Source organism: Aspergillus udagawae (genome assembly GCF_001078395.1).
Source record: "Aspergillus udagawae IFM 46973 DNA, scaffold_2, whole genome shotgun sequence".
Classification (NCBI taxonomy): Eukaryota; Fungi; Ascomycota; class Eurotiomycetes; order Eurotiales; family Aspergillaceae; genus Aspergillus; species Aspergillus udagawae.
The window spans coordinates 4259569-4279627 of NW_025091265.1; the positions used below are offsets into that span (position 1 = coordinate 4259569).

Consider the following 20059-nt stretch of genomic DNA (forward strand, 5'->3'; position numbering starts at 1 on the left):
GAGCTTGAGCTGGTAAGGAGGGAGCGTCAATGGTGGGTACCAGATGCCATCTTCGTTTCTCTAGTAATGCTGGAGCCCAGTGCTGCAATAGCGTCCATGTCTGTTCAATGGCGTGTCAGGCTGGTGAATTGCCCTTAAAGCTGTAACGTCGGAGGCAAATTAGCCCGATACAGCCGCCACCTCAAAGGATGGATGGACATTCAGCTCTTGTTTCTATTTAACAGAGGCTGGCCTCCAGAGCCTTTGACGACAGAATAAATGATACACTCTTTTTGACATAGCCAACTACATTAATATTCAGCGATCTCCATGCCTGCTATCATATCACCTATCCTCACGCTTCTAAGAGATATATAAATAATTAAGTCTAGAGATAATTAGATAAACTATAAAATCTATAATACCTATATAATTCTGCTAGTTATATATATACACCTAAGAGGTTACCTATATCTAATATAGGTTAAATGCCATCCACCCATACCCATATAGGTTGGATCAGGGTCAACCCTAACCCACCTATATTGCGGATTGGGTGGGTTGGGTATGGATTTGAAGAGTGGGTCAGCCAGTCTAGTGGCGTATAACATGAAGCAACCACAGCAAGTAGTATGGTCTGAGGGGTGATTTCTTTCCCACTTTACTCACAGGTCTGATTCTTCCATCCTTTCTAACTGTTCTGCCTGGGAATGAGAATGAAGGCAAGGCAACCCACGCCTTTCACGACTAGGGCGTTTCTCTGTTAGATCAGGCGGGAGATGATGATTCTTTTCTTAATTACTCTTTACCACATCACAAGTGCTGCCCTGATTTCAATACATTTTGCAATGTCTTCACACTGACAATATCCATCTTCTTTACTACTGTGTTGTGTGTTGATGTGAGTCATGGAGAGGACATTCCCACACGATGGACAAAGTGTAGCCACAACTTGGACAGGGAAGAAAGTAAGGCTATGGTACAGCGCTCTTTGAGGTATAACCATTTGCCAGTCATCAAAGTCTAATTAATCCATGCATAATTTGTGGGCTTCCATCCATACCAGTGCATCCCTTCACATCACGGAGGATGAATGATTGCAGGCTAGGGGTCCTTTGAAGGATTATCTAGTGAAGGATGCGATAGAAGAGGATAAGATAACAGCGACTATAGAAACCTTCAGTAGAGCAGCTGTTCAGCAGCTGCAAAATAGGAAACTGTATGGCATGTATAGTTAAGCCTTATTTCTTAGAAGAGCAGTAGTGAACTAAGTGTTGCTTATAACACTAATTGACCAGTGTGTGATAAGGTGGTAACTAGGGTGACATATAATAAATAATACCCTCATTTAGAAGAGATAAACATTGACAGAAGTGGATAGTTGGACACTATTGTGCCTCCGCAGTTTGGGAAGTTCCAGCTATTTAACTAAAAAGAGACGTGTATGCCTAACAGCCCACATGAGGTTCATATTTCTTGTAACAGGCCAGAGGCCAGGTACGAAATATAGCCGACTCTGTTGAAGGATATAAGCATCAGGACTGTGAACCATGGACTGTATTTCTTAGCATAGTCAATAACTCAACTGTTCGCTGTACCATTATGGATCTCGCGGATCTACACAATATCCACACGATCCAATTCAGAGAGCCAGACCTATTTTCAATGGCGGCATTGTTCCACCCCCTGAAAGAATTCTCATGCCTCAGTTATTATTTTGATGTTACATCTTGGTAGATACTGTGACATTTGAATTAATTGATCCTACCACCGTCCCGGGCTATAGGAATAGCAGGCCCTACATCTATGCAGTTGTAGGTAATCGTTCCAGTTAATTAATAATTACATCGAATGTCGTCATAAACTCTGCTTTATTGCGGCTATCGGGGAGTACACCGAGCCAAATCGGGCTGTCTGCTGGTCAGCTCGGAGATAGATTTATGGTTGCCATCATGCCAAGCTTCCGGACGAAGGGACCCTAGGGAATAATATGAGGGAATCATATGATATTGTGAAAGGGCATGGGCGCGTCGATTCCTTATTTCTCGGTTCTGTTAGCTTTATCTGGCGAATGATCTGAGTGGTGGTAAAAGGGACTAGGGAATCCAAGCTCATTAATACGCTCCATGCTCCACACTAAGCTTTTTGCTGGGGTAGAAAGAAAGTCTAGACTAGTCTGATGTGGCCAACCAGGCTCATCTGAACAACTCCTCATCGGCGGCCAGCGCGAGTGAACGCTTCCGAGAGTGAATTTGGCCTTCATTCCATCGTCTGATATCTTAGTGTGAGAAACTCTGTGGTCTGTCTGACACAAGCAATCAATAAAATTGGCTTAGCTTGGTCTTTCATTTCGAGTCAAGAGCCCTCCACGTAATCGATGACCCCACTAAATCTAAAGCAGCTATCGATCGCCAACCTCGTCGCGCTTCCCGCTCGGAACAACACTACGTAATCAGCTATTATATGCTTGGTATGGTCCGGGTGCAGATTATGCCGTTGTTGCGCCATCCTCTACTTTTTCTCCATTTCTTATATTTTAGAAGACCTTCTTGGCTCTGTATATGCGACAAGCCAAGTTCAAAGGTCCTCTGTTAAGGAGAAGTTATCCATGCTGCGTAATTGCTTGTGCGATTTGGATTGTAAACTAGAAACAATTTTTTTCTAAAACATCCATGCTGGACAAGACAATTGATAAAGTGCAAAAGGCCCAGCCTTCAACATTGCCCTTTGTTCTGACCATATCTATTAAGGTACAACATTTCAGTGCTGGCACAAGTCTCGGAGACTGGTTCCATATTCTTACCTAATAAGATAGAATGCGAACTGCACCCGTTCCTTCCACGACAGCGAGGAGCCTGTTGCAATTCCCGCAGTATTGTTCACAGTCTCTGCAGTTCGGCAAGATGCAGGGCAAAAGGGCAGCAAATGGGCCAATGCAAAGACAGCACAAGCAGGACCAGCGACTGTACAAGAGTGTTACACCAATTACTGAAATTAAAGTGATAGGAGCAACTTACGTAGCTCGTGGTCCAGCTTTAAAATCTGTCCGAGTTATCCTCCGTGCATGGCAATATGGACAATCAACCACGGCGGGTTGAGTCGACAAGAGAGCCAAAGGGATTACTTTCGGTGTCTCTCCCGTGGCAGGGGCTTGAGGGCTGGCATAAGTTGGTGAGGTGACCTGCTGAGCTGATGTTGTTGCACCGGATAACGCTGGGGGCAGTTTTCCTTCCCTACAAAGTAAATGCGAAATTGTAAGTAGGCTGACTAGTGACATTTGGAATATTTAACTGCGAATATCGTCGTCAGGTCTTACTTATCACCATTGCTAGTCTGATCAGCAGGTCCTGCTCCATTCTGCCTTTGTCCATCGACATCGGCGTCTGGTTTTGACAGGTTTTCGGCCATGGGAGAAATCAGTTGCAAGAGGGCAGAAAAGGATACTGTTTTTAACTCTTCATCCCCCTAGGCCCGTAGTACTTCCGGCATATCAGAAAATGGCTTGTAATAAATATTGGCAGCTCTCCCGACAGTCATCCATTTGCCAAGAGCTAGAGGCCCTTGCCATGTGCCATTCCATGAACCTGTCCTTGCTACTCGTCGTCAAAGATGGGCCTGTACAGAATCTATGACATACTCCGTTCCACGCAGTTGAAAGCTATACGGGCAGATGGTAGCTGCTAAAACACATTCCATGGCTCTCGTCTAGATACTAGCTCTAATTGGTACGATTTGGCCTTGCATGATCTTGTCTAGACCCAGCAATCTCTCGCCACTAAGGTGTTGACCGGGAGAGATCTCCCAGACTGAGCTAATTTCAAGCTCCGGCGGAGACAGATACTGTCTACATATAGTTGACCTCGCCACAGCCCGCCCAAGCCCACGGGTGCACGCCAAGAACCCATGGGCCCACAAAGAGAGGACCCAATCCAACCCGCAAATGTCAGTGTCACATGATCAGATCTAGAAAGGCTAACTCCAATCAGACTCCGTGGATTCTATCCACCATAACCATCCACCATCCTTGATGGGTTGTGAAGGGGTTTAGTGACCCAGCATGTTTGAGAAGGGCAAAAAAGGAAAAAAAAAAATAAAGAAGTGGCAATTTCAGTGATAGAACGCCTCGTAATGGACTCAGCTAGGCTCCGTCATAGGACAACATTTCATGTGATAAATTTCGAAATCTAACGATCTCTCGTCCATCGCCTGACCTTTCAGACTTTCCGAATTATGTTTCGTGGTATATAAGACGAACCTTAAATCATGGGATTGCAGTCCTTGATCATGATTCCCATTGTAAGTTTAACATCTGGGCTCACCTGGAGGTCTTCATATTTGCTTCAAATACCCACTACTAACTATTATTAACACTGCTCTCGCGGGGAAGACATTTTCTTTTTTGACATCAACAGAATTAAGCACCCTTGCAATGACCGAATGCCCTTCTTACCCTTCTCTATAATCTGTAGCTTGAGGAGGGAGTTGGATGGTACACACGCCGAAATCTTAACATGGGGATGCGACGGCTATGATGACTCTGTAAAACAATGGAGTGAAACATGTGATACTCTTGTGGTAAGTTGGTTATTGAAAAGATATTTTTGGCTGTGGATAATTGACCTTTGCAGGGTGCGATGGTCCGGGTTACATCGTCCGATGAAGCAGCCACAGTCGTCCGTTTTGCCACATGTCATGAGATTCCCTTCACAGTCAGAGGAGGAGGTTACTCCACCAGCGGCGCATCAACAACTCACGGTGGTCTCGTGTTAGATCTATGTAGGCTTCGGGACGTCCACGTAGATCCGTACTCCCGCGTTCTCACAGTCCAAGGCGGGGCGTTGTGGGAAGATGTAGATATTGCAGCCGCGCAGTATAAGCTGGCAGTGGTCGGAAGCACACTGAATCAGATCGGAGCTGCTGGAGCAACATTAGGAGGAGGCTATGGATGGTTGACCGGCCAGTACGGCCTCGCGATTGATAACCTGCTCTGGGCGAGAATGATCTTAGCCGATGGCAGTATAGTGATAGCATCGGAAGAGCAATACCCAGACCTGTTCTGGGCCATTCGCGGTGCCGGTCAGAGCTTTGGGGTAGCAGTTGAGTTGGGCTTCCGAGCCCATAAACAGGATCATCATGTCTTTGCTGGGACTCTGCTATTCACTGCGGACAAATTACATGCGATTGTCAATTTCGCCAATCAGTTCGAGACTATCACCGATGGTAAGCAGGGCTTCTGGTTTGGGCTCACTATGCTGCCGTCTATGGCGCAGTGCTCCATCTTGGTGGTTGTTTTTTATAATGGACCCCAGGCAGCCGCGCAACGGTTCTTTTCTCCAATTCTGTCGCTGGAATCGGTGATGGATAGGACGCAGATGCTTCCTTACGATAGTCTCAACGGCATACTAAACTCGGTGGATATACTGGCATGCCGGGGAAGCCTTTCAAGGGTGGATATCAAATATCCTGCCGATATGAGTGTGATTGTTCCTCGAAAAAGCCTCAGAGGTTCAAACGTCACTCTCCCTCTAGATGTCGACTTTGTGCTCTCCATATACGATGAATTCAATAGTGTGTTGAGGGACTACCCGCAGACAAGGGAAAGCAGACTGCTTTTTGAGCTCTTGCCAAATATACAGCTCGCTAAAGTTCCTAATGATGCCACAGCGTTTGCCAGTCGCGGTCCTTATTACAATGTCAGCACCCTCTTTGAATGGAGTGGGGCATATCTTGACCACAGAATACGCTCACGACAAAAGAGTCTGATGGACCGGATTGGAACACGCGGGGGCATTGCAAGGCAACCGAATTATAACATGTCGAAACATGGAACCGGGTTATATGCGAATTATGCTGGTATGTTGCCCGGAGAAGTCAACTTCTTCATCCACTGTCGTTGATCCTTAAAAAATGTTAAAAAGGGCAAATTAATTGACAATACATAGGTCATAACGTGCCTAACAAGCAAATATTTGGAGATAATCTTCCTCGTCTCCAGGAATTGAAGAGAAAATACGATCCACAAAATACATTCAGGAAGTGGCACAATCTGAACGCGCTTATTGATTCTCCGGATGACGCATGAAGTACATGGATAACCTAGGAAGCATTGGTCTAACAAGTGGAATTTGGGTTATGGGTGCAGTCAATGCATTCAATGTGGAAAGCGCAACAACCATATTGATATTATTATTATTATTATTATTATTATTATTATTATTATTATTATTATAATTTTATTTTTTTTTTTAGCTCAAACTGTTCACTCTCCAGGTCGTGTTTTTTTCACTCCTGATCAATCGATATACAGGTTGCCTCAATTACATATGTCAGCATCAAATGATAGGGTCCGTTACTGTACCAAAGTAAGCCGCCTATTACTCCTTATGCTTCGGAAGCTTGTCCATATGCAACATGGATGCGACTATCAGGAAAATGCGTCGCGCTCCGACAGAATCGGTTGGATTCGCCCTTGATTCCAAATTCTGCTTCGGCAAACGCATCCCACCATAGAATCACCAACACGCCTATCTAGGTATATCACACAGCTGCAGTCCAAGGGGGAGCATATATGCCGGCATTACAGCGCAGCCGTGGCCCTGTACGAGCCGGGAGCGCACCTTTCCTAGCACTCTCTGGTCACTCATATTAGGGGCTGTCTCGCACTTTTGCGCCCCGCGCACCAACCTACCCCCAACATCCCGCGCCACTTAACCATATTCGCGGATATCATCCGAAGCAGGCATCTTCGTTACCACACTTACAGATGCTGGCGTACGAGCAGAGTATGGAAGAACCAGATAGGCAGGAACCGACGTACCTCGCCCAAGATACTGTTGCCTCTGATGCTCTCTTGCAGTTTAATCATCTCGTTAGTCTCAACGTCGTTACGAGGCCGTCATGAGGAGATCCGAGATTTGATAACCCCATCAGCCTAGGCACCGTACAGGTCGTATTTGACCGAAAATCCCCAAGCAATTACCATGTCGTAAATAGAAGGTAGGGTTATGAAACGTGATCCTGTTCAATGTGGCTTAGTTAACTAAGCAAGTGGCTATTGTGAGCCAGCGGCTACCTCATGTATCTCGTATAAACTGGTACTTTGCAGGACGTCAAAATCTCAATGATGAAATTCCAAGTGGGCCTAAAATTCATAATGTGGGCTAATCCCATGATGTGCTTATAGGCATGGGATGGTCTTAGAGATCTACATTGCCTGGTATTATCTGTATCACAAGGGAAGAGTCTTTTATCCTAGCCGTATTCGCATGCGGGCTGTATAAACATTTAAAGTAATGATTAAAATTGTCCAGGAAAAAGTTACAGACATTCTATACAGTGTCTAATAGATAGTTCCTTAGCACTAAAGGTAAATCCATGATGCTGGTCGAGATTTTGAACTTTTGAAATCACCAGTTTATATGCGATACCTGAGGTGACCGCTGGCCTTCAATGGCCACTCGCTCCTTCCAACACCACCACCACAATACTGCAAGCGCACTTGCCACTTCCATACCATGCAGTATGACTAGTGGCTCTATTGCTGAGCTCATGACTTTTCTCTGGAGGGGATAATTACGTTTGACCAAGTGTCCTCCAGGGACGAGGGGTATATGCGGAAAGTCGAGCGTTCAATTGAGCCCTGCCCGGTGTCTAAGCTCTGTCATACCACTGTGCAACTGCCATTGTTGTGTATAATCTCCATGGATGATCATCACCTGCTTTCAATGTTTGTCTACCATGTGCTTCGTCTAGGTTACCGACATTTCAAGCCGAGATAGAAAGGACGAAGGTATAGCACGAGTGTTTATTCATCGACAATAACATTTTACTTCCAATACTGATGCCCCATTAGCGGTATATGTGCCCTTTCTCCCACTTCTGCTTTTGTTGTGGGTCCAACTTCACTTGTACTATGTGAATGCTCGGCTTTACATCTCGAGACCACAATATACTTTCCTGTCCTGTCCCTTTCCGCATTGCCATCCCTTTAACTGTCGCTAGCATTTATCTGCTCCTCCAGCGAGTGTCATGAATCCGAGAATAGTAATATCTATCTATAGGTAAGATAAAATATCAGATTTACTAAGAAAATTTATAGTTATGGTGGATTTTATATTTTAGATAATGATGGTTGTGATATTAGTGGTAAGATATACATATCTCCGCACCACTTTTCAACTTATGCTTTAGGAGTACCACTACTCCCCTATATAATGTAATTTTACCTTATATAATAGGTAGTATAGTATATTTATATAGTAAATTATTATATTATCAAATAAAACATATAGATATCTTAGTGGTGTAGCTAGAATACTAGAAAAATAGGTAGTAAACTGAATATTAGAGGTCACCTCACTAGATAGTATAGATATATCCATTATCCACAATCCAACCCACATGTATATGAGGGTGGGTTAGATAGCTAGTGGATTAACCCATAATCCGCATGGGTTGGATTGAATCTCATGCGGATTCCATCCAAACCCAACCCACGACTAGTCTAAGTGGAATCCATGTGAGCCAAGCGGGAAGAGCACTGTCGGAAGGAAGACAAGGGTAATATTGTCTTTCATCCGAAGCAGTAATTCTATGAGGAAAAAAGGTAGAATCTTTTTACAGTGATGGTGAATCATACATTTTTCAAACATGTACAGAACCTTTATCCTCCCCCGAAACGATTATTTTCTCCCAACTCTATTCTGTGCGGTAGGATTGTAGAGACACCCCGGGAAAAAGATATCACGACGACACTCAAGAGTCAACAGGATGCCACCTGACGGAGTTCGGAACTAGAAACCGGACATCGTTTGGCTACCTTAATAACCTTAAAACTGACTTCCGTGACATGGATAGGCGTTCGACGAAGGCTAAACTGCCAAGATTTCAGCACGATCAGACTACCAGACGGCCCTTCCACGGTACAATGTGGCAACTATTGTTAAACTCAAATGCACATAAAATCATTGGCGGTTTTGAACCAGAGCCAGCGATCGACCTTGTCTCCACCCGACGGAGCTCGGAAAATGTTGATTGATGGAATTCCGGGGCCGGGGTACGGGGCTTATCAAACGATCAGAGATGGCTGCTGAAGTTTAATGTCCTATGTTGAAGCTTCAACGTAAAGCAACGGGACGGTGACCGAAGCTTCCTCCGCGATAATACGGTCCTTGACCGGGTGCCGCTGCGTAGGGGTATTTGCCTTCCAAGAGGGTTACGAGGGTTTTGCTGTAGTCTATAAATGGGGCCGATAAGACGTATCGCAAGGAATGTAAAATATTCTGGAGCACAGTCTGTCCCACAGGCAGCGTGTCCCAATTTTAGTACAACTCCGAACGACCTCAAACTGTACTACAAGGGATTTTACAATGTTACCTTCTCACTACGTTGAAGAAATGGCCACCAGTCAGAGCTCTTCAACAGGATCTTTCCCGGACCGTTCAGATCAGGAAACTGTCAGCCAGTTTTCGAGATCTGTGACTGGCTATGACCTTGACGCCATTTCGAGGATCGCCTCCTCTGTTTCTACCCCAGGACGACGGAGGGAAAGCCGAGGGGCCGCGCTGGATACAATTGCAGAAGCTGACCCGGCACTCGATCCGACCAGGAAGGAGTTCGACCCGTACAAATGGGCTCGTACCAAGCTGAATCAGCTTGACGAGGAAGGCATCTTGCGTAAGCATGCGGGGGTGGTCTTCAAAAACCTCAACGTCTCCGGGTCCGGCGCAGCGCTGCAGCTTCAGGAAACAGTTGACTCGGCTCTGTTGGCTCCGTTCCGTCCGGACATCTACCGAGGAGCCATACATTCGGCGCCCAAGAGGCAGATTCTGCATAATTTTGATGGTGTGCTGAGGAGCGGCGAGATGCTCATGGTCCTCGGTCGACCGGGCAGCGGCTGCTCAACGTTCCAGAAGACAATCTGTGGTGAATTGCACGGGCTTGAGTTGCATCCGGAGTCGGTCATGCACTACAATGGAATCCCCATGAAGACGATGCACAGAGAGTTTAAGGGCGAGTGCGTCTACAACCAGGAGGTGGATAAACATTTTCCACATTTGACCGTCGGTGAGACTCTGGAATTTGCCGCCTCGGCCAGGACACCATCTCATCGGTTGGCGGGCGAGTCTCGCAAGCAATATGTCAAAGAAATGACACAGGTCGCCATGGCAGTGCTGGGCCTGTCCCATACTTATAACACCCGAGGTCAGTTTTAACAAATGATTCGTCCGGTGGATGCATCAGCTGAGTCGATTTTTGCAGTTGGGGATGATTATATCCGAGGAGTATCTGGTGGAGAGCGAAAGCGTGTCAGGTAAGAAAACCATTTGCTCTTTCATCCTTCTGCCCTATAGCCTATTGACTCCACAATTTTCCAAGTACGAGTGGCGGCTGACATTGTCATATCACAGTATCGCAGAGATGGCGGGTAAGATGAAACCTCTACCCCCAAGGGATTTGGCAAATGTGAGGGTGAATTTCGCTAACAAGTTGACTTCTTTGTGACCGCAGTCGCACGAGCTCCTCTTGCGGCTTGGGATAACAGTACACGAGGTCTTGATGCTGCCAGTGCTCTGGAATTTGTGAAAGCATTGAGAATATCAGCCGATTTAACTGGAAGCTGCCATGCTGTAGCCACCTACCAGGCATCTCAAGCAATTTATGACGTATTCGACAAGGTGATTGTCTTGTATGAAGGCCGCGAAATCTACTTTGGGCCATGCAAACAGGCAGAGAAATATTTCATCACGATGGGTTGGGTCAACCCGCCGCGACAGACTGTTGGAGACTTTCTTACTTCTGTTACTAACCCTCAAGAGCGCAAGGCTCAAGAAGGGATGGAGGATACGGTTCCGCGGTCCCCGGAAGAGTTCGAGAGGTACTGGAAGAAAAGCCCGGAATACGCTGCCCTTCTGGAAGAAATTAAACAGTACGAGTCTGAATACCCTCTCGGGGGCCACGGGCAAGAAGATGTCACAGCTGGGAAGCGCATGGAGCAGGCAAAGCACGTCCGGCCAGGGAGTCCATATCTCATCTCCGTTCCAATGCAACTCAAACTGTGCATGATAAGGGCCTATCAGAGGTACGTCTAACTGCTACTTGATATTAAGATCATTGCCTCTCGCTTGGGTAGTTAATGACAACTGGCTCCCTTAGGATATGGAACGACAAAGCTTCAACACTGACGTTGCTTGTTGGTCGAATCGTTATGTCTTTGGTTGTTGCATCGATTTTCTTCGGGTAAGTTTACTGTAAATCTAATCACGTCACATCAAGGTGACAATACTGACTATATGCTGCAGCACTCCAGATGCCACTGCTGGTTTCTTCGCCAAAGGTTCACTGCTCTTTTTTGCCACCCTGTAAGCCGATAATCCCCTGCCGAGAATCTGACGAACACTGGCTGACCTTGACGTTCTGCAGACTCAATGCCCTGATCAGCGTAACGGAAATTAATTCCCTCTATGATCAGCGTCCTATTGTGGAGAAGCAAGCTTCCTATGCCTTTGTCCACCCTTTTGCAGAGGCCTTTGGGGGGATAATTGCGGATCTACCCATCAAGCTTATTTCTGCAGTGTTGTTCAATGTGACTATCTACTTCCTTGGCAGTCTGGTAAGGCCCAATTCTCAAACGGTGTATGAAGCGATTGAGCCGCTGACAAAGTTGAAAGCGCTATACTGCATCCCAATTCTTCATCTTCTTTCTCTTCAGCTTCCTTTCAACTATGATTATGTCGGCAGTCTTCCGTACGCTGGCCGCATTGACGCGAAGTGTTGCCCAGGCCATGGCTTTGGCTGGACTCATGATCCTAATCATTGTCATCTATGCAGGATTCGTTATCCCAGCGCCGGAGATGCATCCCTGGTTTTCCTGGTTGCGATGGATCAACCCGCTCTTCTATACCTTCGAGAGCCTCATTTCCAATGAATTCCATGGACAAAGTTTCGAGTGTTCGCAGTTTATTCCTGGGTACCCAAGCTTGTCTGGTGATGCCTTTATTTGCTCTGTGCCTGGGTCCGTGGCAGGAGCAAGAACTGTGTCTGGTGATTCCTTCATCTACGAGCAGTACCGCTACAGCTACTCTCACGAATGGAGAAATCTCGGCATCCTCATTGGTTTCTGGATATTCTTTACTTGCATGTACCTCATTGCCACAGAGATGAATTCCGCCACGTCGTCCACAGCTGAATTTCTCGTCTTTCGTCGTGGTCACGTTCCTGCTTACATGAAACCGACTATTCATGATACAGAGAAGACTCCCGCGTCCCAGACACTGGCGCTGGAGTCGCCAGCGGAGAACGGAGAGCCCGTCGATTTAAGTACGATCATCCCCGAACAGCGGAGCATCTTCACCTGGCAGGACCTCTGTTACGATATCCCGGTAAAAGGCGGACAGCGCCGCCTTCTCGATCATGTTGACGGCTGGGTCAAGCCAGGGACTCTTACAGCTTTGATGGGCGTGTCAGGAGCTGGAAAAACCACATTGCTGGACGTTCTTGCACAGCGGGTCTCAATCGGGGTGGTTACTGGGGATATGTTGGTCAATGGAGGGTCTCTCCCAGCAAGCTTTCAACGACAAACCGGGTACGTGCAGCAACAGGATCTCCACCTCGCTACATCTACTGTACGAGAGGCTCTAAGATTCAGTGCAATGCTGCGGCAGCCTAAGAGCGTTTCCAAGGCAGAGAAGTATAACTACGTGGAACAGGTCATCAAAATGCTGAATATGAAGGATTTTGCAGAGGCTGTCGTCGGTACGCCAGGAGAAGGCCTCAACGTGGAGCAGCGGAAACTCTTGACTATTGGAGTTGAACTTGCAGCCAAACCCCAACTTCTCCTATTTCTTGATGAACCGACAAGTGGCCTAGATTCGCAGAGTGCATGGTCTATTTGCGCCTTTCTCCGCAAGCTCGCAGATAACGGACAGGCGGTTCTTTCCACAATTCACCAGCCAAGTGCCATTCTCTTCCAGCAGTTTGATCGTCTTCTCTTCCTGGCCAAAGGTGGGAGAACAGTTTACTTTGGTGACATTGGGGAGCAGTCCAGAACACTGCTAGATTACTTCGAGCGAAACGGAGCAAGGAAGTGTGACCCATCCGAGAATGTAAGTCCAATACGCCCTATTTCTAAAGGCATCTCGCAAGTGTCTGACAATTCTGTGATTTCAGCCTGCCGAATACATGTTGGAAATCATTGGCGCAGGGGCGGCTGGTCAAGCTACCAAAGACTGGCCGGTAGTTTGGAAAGAAAGTCCCGAAGCGCGCGAAGTAAAAGACGAATTAGGTCGCATCCGTGCCACGCAATCTGTTCCTAATGGTGGCCCTGCACCGATTGAGAAAGTGTCTGACGAACAAGGAGAATATGCCATGCCGCTCACTGCTCAGTTGTGGTGGGTTACTCGCCGGGTATTTGAGCAGTACTGGCGTGATCCTGCCTATATCGGGGCAAAGTTCATGCTAGGCGTCGTTTCGGCTTTGTTCATTGGCTTTTCCTACTTCTTGCCAGGACAATCGATTCAGGGGATACAGAACCGTCTATTCAGTTCCTTCATGCTGACTTCAATCTTCTCCACATTGGTCCAACAGTAAGTCTACCCTGCCGATCCGTAATCCATGATATTTGAAGCCTTTGCCCCTAACCGACCTGGCAGAATAATGCCCAAGTTTGTCACTCAGCGCTCGTTGTATGAGGTTCGTGAACGGCCATCCAAAGCTTACTCATGGGTGGCGTTCGTTGTCTCGAATATCGTCGTGGAGATCCCTTACCAGACCATTCTCGGAGTTCTAGTCTGGGCGAGTTACTACTATCCGATTTATGGTGCAAATCAGAGCTCGGATAAGCAGGGGCTAATGCTACTATTTGTGATTCAATTCTTCCTCTTCACCTCGACCTTTGCAGACCTGGTGATCTCATCCTTGCCAGATGCCGAAACTGCAGGTAGAATATCCCCAGTCCGACAAGAAGTGGCCCAGTGAGAACGTTGGCTGACACTAGACAGGAACCGTTGCAACATTGTCCTTTGCCCTGATCCTAACGTTTAACGGAGTCATGCAGACCCCAACAGCACTCCCCGGATTCTGGATATTCATGTACCGTGTCTCGCCCCTAACCTACTTGATCGCTGGAATGTGCGGCAATGCACTTCACGGGCAGAGTGTTCAATGTTCTGGCAAGGAGCTCAGTGTATTTTCTCCGCCTCAAGGTCAGACATGCGGTCAATACCTAGCGGATTGGTTGAGTGTATCGTCAGGCCAACTCTACAACCCCTCTGCCACGACGAGTTGCGAGTTCTGCGCTTTTACTGCCGCAGACCAGTATCTGTCTCTAAGCAAGATCGGTAAGTGGCAAGCCTGATTTATGCGAACTCTGCGTGCTACTCAAGTGCTAACCATCATCATATATCAGACTACAGCCAACGCTGGCGCAACTTCGGAATTGGCTGGGCCTATATTGGTTTTAACATTGCAGGGGCTGCAATCGTCTACTATGTTTTCCGTGTTCGCCACTACAAACCCACATTGCTTCCGGGAGTAGTGACTGCCTGCGGAAAGGTATTACATAGACTTTTTAGAAGAAGATCCGGAAGCGTCCCGCAAGAGAAGAAGGCTGAGAACCGCCGCGTTCTTTGAATGTCAGTGCTGAATCAACGGTTCAACTGCTGTCCAGTATTTCTTCTGCGAGCGTAATATGTGACTGAACTTTAGGCACATCCAGAGCGATGGAATATGCCAGTCTAATTACCAAGACTGCTTCTTGGCTCTGACCTACGAGGTTGATGCTTATTGTTCTTTTCATGGTTTTATGTACAAGTTCGAACTCTATACTACAGTCAAAATAAGACTGTTTCCACAAACTTCCTAGTCTCTCTGTACTCATAATGACTGGGGACAGTACTGCATTGGCGGGGTATCAAGGAGTGCTACTCAAAGTCAAAGAATCGAAGCTCTTGCCTTCCAATAGGATTTAGACGGTGTTGTCTACAGACGATCTAGCTCTATAAAGGATTGGGTAAAAGTGGACTGCGTCTAGTATGATGCAGTCTTAAAGTACCAATTGCGGGAACATACACAAGAGGTGACCCTTCGAAGCATAGATACTTAAACCCGGATGCCTACCTATACATCAACTGATAACCTTCTGACAGTGAGGAAGGAGTAGGATCTCCCTCCGCTGTACGGATCACCGGTATTTCTCCTGGCATTGAAATTTGACCCCATTTCCACACAGTAATCAGCCGCTTAGGCTTCTGTCCTTTCGAGAGGAAACGGCTGTGGCTGACTCGGATGTCGAGACTCCCCAGGCTATATTCAGCAATGTCAGGTAGGTAATGTCCACTGTCAAAATAATACAGAAACTTTGTAGCTTCATCCAGTTTGATCTCATCGACCTCCGGTTACTACGTTGCGGCTTAGTCTGCTATCACACTGGCGTGGACCAGAACTATCCTTGTTGTAAATTAGCTTATAGTCCCAGAAAATAATGAAATATCTATACTCTAAGCGTGAGTAAAGTTGTCAAACCGAAACCGAAATGCACAAAAATCTGTTCTAGCCTTCAATAAACGAGGCGGCTTTACTGGTCAGAAAATCCCTCCCCTTAAAGAAGGAAACCATGAAACCGCACAATTTCCAATTTCCCAGGACCCCAGTTCCTGTATAACGTCCGACTGGGATGACCATGATTCTTTTCTGATCTCCTGGGCGGTAAATGCTCACACGCCCTTCACCAGTAAGGTCCCTCTTAAGGTTTGAAACCACAGTTTTGACCTGAGGCTTGATCCGCAGAAGAAGCCGATCTGTGAACGACGTGATATCACCCAGGGCGTAGACGTTAGGTGCCACATGGCCATGAGAATCCTTTACTCGAAGATGCTCGTCGACGTTAACCCATCCTTCCTGGTCGAGAAGCGACTGTGGGATAAAGTCACTGTTTGGAACACTCCCCATAGCTGATATATAGAGGTCTGCCGTGAGGACTTCTCCTGCTGATAAGGTGACCACCCACTGTTTCGTCGTCAAATTATATTCCGCTTTTCGCACCCGCGAGGAGGTTCTGAGGTGGACGCCTTTACTCCGCAGCAATCGTGCTGCAGCGTCCTGCACCCCCGGCGTCAAGCCTGCAAGCACAGTGTCTGTCCCAGAAACAAGAGTAATCTTCTTCTGGGGCCCAGCGTATCCATAGGCTTCAGCAATCTCTCCTGCAAATTCCACGCCAATTGGACCTGCCCCACCGATAATGATTGTCTTCGCAGATTCTACAGCAGCCTGGGTGCGTTGGATGGCAGCCGAAAGATCACCTTCTAGTGGTACCTTGAATGGCGCAGGAAAGCTCTCCCTTCCAATGGCTGCTGGCGTAGTACTCCCAGAAGCAATGACTAGAAAGTCATATGGTACCGGGGACGAGGTAGGGTCGTCCACACAAACATACTGACCCCTGAGGTTAATGGCCGTGGCATTTCCTTGTAAGAACCGGAATCTATCGCCGGAATATTTGCTGAAAACGTCGGTAATGGAATGGATATACTTGCTCGAGGGGAGAAGACCTGATTTTGCAAGGAAGCGAGGAGCGGCAAGATTGAAATAGTACTCCTTAGAAGGGTTCACAAGGGTCACTGTTATAACAGGAATCTGCTGAAGAAGGCCGTGGCAGACGCCAATCCCAGCATTCGAGCCTCCGATGACGACAACCCTTGAGGTTGTAGATGCCATGAGCTCTGGTCTGAAGTCCAACGTTTCGGCACAAGCAGGACGACGGACCCTGGGCGTATGGGTAATAGATAAAAAACTGGTCTACTGACTGATACTGATTTTACTGGTAGTCAAGCAGGGATTCATGTCCTAAATAACTGCGGTCTTTGTGCTGCTTAGGAAAATGGTTTTAGACAGAGAAGATGCATCTATAAATAATGGCAACTACATGCTGCATACTTTGAAATACCGATAGAACCCGCAGATAGTTACCCATCGTTGACAGATTGAGGTGGGGCTTTCGGAAGTTCGGTGACGGAGTAGCGACCACAGATCCGCAGATATTGAGAGTATCTTCCGGAGCATGGCAACCAGGATGTAAAAATGGTCAATGCATTTGTAATTTTGGCTAGCTCCGTCGTATTATTTTATTAGATAAGCGTTCCACGGCTAATGAGGTCAAAATATAGGAGAGCGTTGCAGCTCTTCCTGAATAGATCAGGTCCAACTAGATTGGTCATACTCATAATATGCCACTGAATATGTCCTCCCAGGTTACTGAGGAAAATACTTCGTACTTGGCTAACGGTTAAGGGTGCATGTGCGTCCCAATGGTATCATGCGGGTAATCAATCCCTTCATACACAAATAACCACGTTCCCAATTGCTGGGACAGTGTACCTGGCATTGAAATGATTCCATTTCGACTCGACAATTTTTGATACAGAATGCCACTACGTTGGTAATCCTCGCTTGAGCCTGTTCTCGTTCGCCTGGTATGGCTCATTTGCTCCTTCACGAGCCATGTCGTTTATCCACCTTCCGTTGGGTTGGATTTTCTCACCCTTCGATAGCTTCGAGGCTAAGTATAGCCATGACAAGATATTACCCACTGTACTTACTTCATCACTCACGCTCTTCGCCGCGTAGCTGCTCATACGGTCATATAACACTTGATCTGTCCACAGCTCAAACAGATGTTCCGCTACCGCATTGGTATCACCAACGTCGACCAGGAAGCCATTTTTTCCGTGTTGGATCTGCAATGGAATCCCACCAGCTCGTGTCGCAATTACTGGTTTGCCTATGTGGAGTGCCTCTGAGACCTTGACTTCGAACCCCTCACGAGTGGAGAGCTGGAGGGCAATCTTTGCTCTAGACAGGAGGGTATGAAGCATCTGGTCACTAGGGCCAATACGCATGACACAGATGAGTGGCTGCAAATGCTTCAAATGTTGCTCGATGAAATCCAAGGTGTTATCCCAGACTACTGAGCCGTCTGGGTCATCCACTGATCCGTGTCCACAGATGAGCAATTTGGGGGGCCTTAAGTCTGGACGGGAATTCACAAGACGCTGGTGGAACGCCCCGTATGAGATTAGGACATCTTGGATCCCTTTCGAAGGGTCAAACCTAGCAACCTGAACGATATATTCGTCTAGGTAAAGCAACATGTTAGTGGTCCCTAGCCCGGGGAAGAGTCGAGAACAAGGCACGAGGGTTACTGACCATCTGGGAATGCAATATTTGTCATAAATTGCTCTCTACACTTGGCGTTGAAGATCCGCCCATAGTAACTGGCAGTCCAGTCTGTCATTGGTTTGTTCAACCCATCCAGCCAATCTGTTGATGCTGGAAGATATCCAAGCTTTTGTTGAGGGACATCCTTTGGAACAAATGCTCGCACGGGGTGACTAATGAATAGATCTGCCTGCTTAATCGCCTCCCACAACAACCCCCAAGCCTCAGCCTGGGGAGTCCCAGGAGTGTCAGTCAGGTCACTTCTGATCTGTATGTGACTACGAAAGATGACTGGCCGATCCGGAGTCTGTTGCTTGATCAGGGGAATCAAGAACGGCAGCTGCGGGTCATCAATGATGATCACATCTGCGCCGCCCTCCCATGGCGGAACCAAAGGGCCATTCTTCTGGAACCAGGGGGGAGGAGGCGGGCCATATCTTGTAAGCCAAGGATAGACTTGTGGGCCAAACTTCTCGAGCAATGCAGGAACCTGAGTTCCCTGTGCTCTAAGCCAATATCGTTTTGCGTTTTCAAGCACCCAAGCCGAAAGGAGATCTCTGTCCTCCTTGGTGAATCGTGTCCCAGGAGCGGCTACACCTTGCAGGATATTGTGATTGTTCTTGGTCATGCGGAAGATCCCATGCCTTGGCTTCGGGACATACCTGCCACAATTAATGAGCGAAAAAGATTGGGAGGTTTGCTGTTGAGATTGAAGGTGAAAGTCTTACCACCTAAGATCAACTCCAATTGCTTTCGCAAACCTGACCATCGCATGGCGCATGAGCGCAACACCACCGCCTTGCGGAGTCGCACTGAAGAATGCTATTTTCACTCTGCGTTGTTTCAGATCGCTAGCATACTTATTAACGGCCGTCCACGTTGGGGGTCCGACGGTTTTCTCATAATCGGCAAGCCTTGTGAGTTTCACATGGAATGCGGCATCAACCTCGACGAGACCTCGAAGCCCTATCTCGGGCACAGGGGCCTGGCTGGGACCGAAAAACCTGGCCAACAGTGAGGTCCTCGATCACGGAGACGGGGTGAAAGCAAAACCTTACCTAATGCATTTTCTTGCGATTGACTCAGCCTGTTCATCCAAGGACTTATACGAGATGTCTTGTTCGTACAAGCCCCAGCTCACATGTTCCTCTGCTTTGCGAAGTACGATGGGGATGATATCGAGCTCAAGCCAAAGCAGGGAACAGAGCTCGGGACATCTCTCAGCCAATTCCGCCTGCATCGCCACGCCGATGAACTTCTCGCCGTGCTCTTCCTGGTACTCTCTCGACTTGGTCAGGATGAAATTTGTAAATTCCGACCAACCCTGGCTCCGGCTGCCCGAGCGGCAATCGTACTGTGCAAAGTCGAGTAAATATGAGCTATCGCGAACGGCAATAGCAAAGGATGCTCCAGACGAAAACACATGAAAATGAGCCGCAATACCAGCATAAATGGCCTGCACCATTAGTAAGTGGACTAACTCCGGGTTTAAGATTGAATAACATACATTGAATGGTGGCCCCTGCCAGCTGTTTTTATGCGCCTGGAGGCTTAGCCTGTCCAGATCATGTATAGAAGTCCGTCTCTCAAATTTCATTATTGCTATATGCACGAGCTAAAAGAAACAATTAGAAGATTCTCGATTACACTGTAGCTCTGAACTATTGAGCAGTGCATGAGCCGTTGTTGAGAAGATATATAATATACCCTCTCCACTCATTTTTATTTCTAAGTATGACCATGGGGCAAATACCATGCAGACCACACAGTTAGATCTTGGACGATAGTGGTGTGATTGAACCACATATGGTTGATGTCATTTGTTGCGTAGTGGGAAGTGCAGCTAAGTTTCGGCAGAACCCAGCCTAAAGCG

The 20059-nt window shown here is 47.3% G+C and overlaps 4 protein-coding genes across 4 annotated transcripts; 2 read left to right on the plus strand and 2 right to left on the minus strand.

Moving 5' to 3' along the window:
* Positions 1 to 4613: 4613 nt before the first annotated feature.
* On the plus strand, positions 4614 to 5876 carry Aud_003815 (FAD-binding oxidoreductase; the record flags this gene model as incomplete). The annotated part of the gene is made up of 1 exon (XM_043288762.1): positions 4614 to 5876. The coding sequence occupies one exon, from the start codon at positions 4614 to 4616 to the stop codon at positions 5874 to 5876; it is 1263 nt and encodes a 420-aa protein (XP_043144697.1).
* A 3498-nt stretch (positions 5877 to 9374) lies between these two features.
* Aud_003816 (uncharacterized protein) lies at positions 9375 to 14588 on the plus strand (the record flags this gene model as incomplete). Its single annotated transcript, XM_043288763.1, has 13 exons — positions 9375 to 10182; positions 10240 to 10291; positions 10389 to 10405; positions 10489 to 11059; positions 11134 to 11217; positions 11280 to 11339; positions 11401 to 11590; positions 11649 to 13082; positions 13147 to 13562; positions 13629 to 13915; positions 13977 to 14315; positions 14384 to 14529; positions 14550 to 14588. 13 exons carry the CDS (start codon positions 9375 to 9377, stop codon positions 14586 to 14588), a joined length of 4443 nt encoding a protein of 1480 aa, XP_043144698.1.
* A 937-nt stretch (positions 14589 to 15525) lies between these two features.
* Positions 15526 to 16686, minus strand: Aud_003817 (NAD(P)/FAD-dependent oxidoreductase; the record flags this gene model as incomplete). The annotated part of the gene is made up of 1 exon (XM_043288764.1): positions 15526 to 16686. One exon carries the CDS (start codon positions 16684 to 16686, stop codon positions 15526 to 15528), a length of 1161 nt encoding a protein of 386 aa, XP_043144699.1.
* A 713-nt stretch (positions 16687 to 17399) lies between these two features.
* Aud_003818 (uncharacterized protein) lies at positions 17400 to 19783 on the minus strand (the record flags this gene model as incomplete). Its single annotated transcript, XM_043288765.1, has 5 exons — positions 17400 to 18103; positions 18175 to 18848; positions 18915 to 19190; positions 19245 to 19642; positions 19694 to 19783. The coding sequence occupies 5 exons, from the start codon at positions 19781 to 19783 to the stop codon at positions 17400 to 17402; spliced, it is 2142 nt and encodes a 713-aa protein (XP_043144700.1).
* Positions 19784 to 20059: the final 276 nt, after the last annotated feature.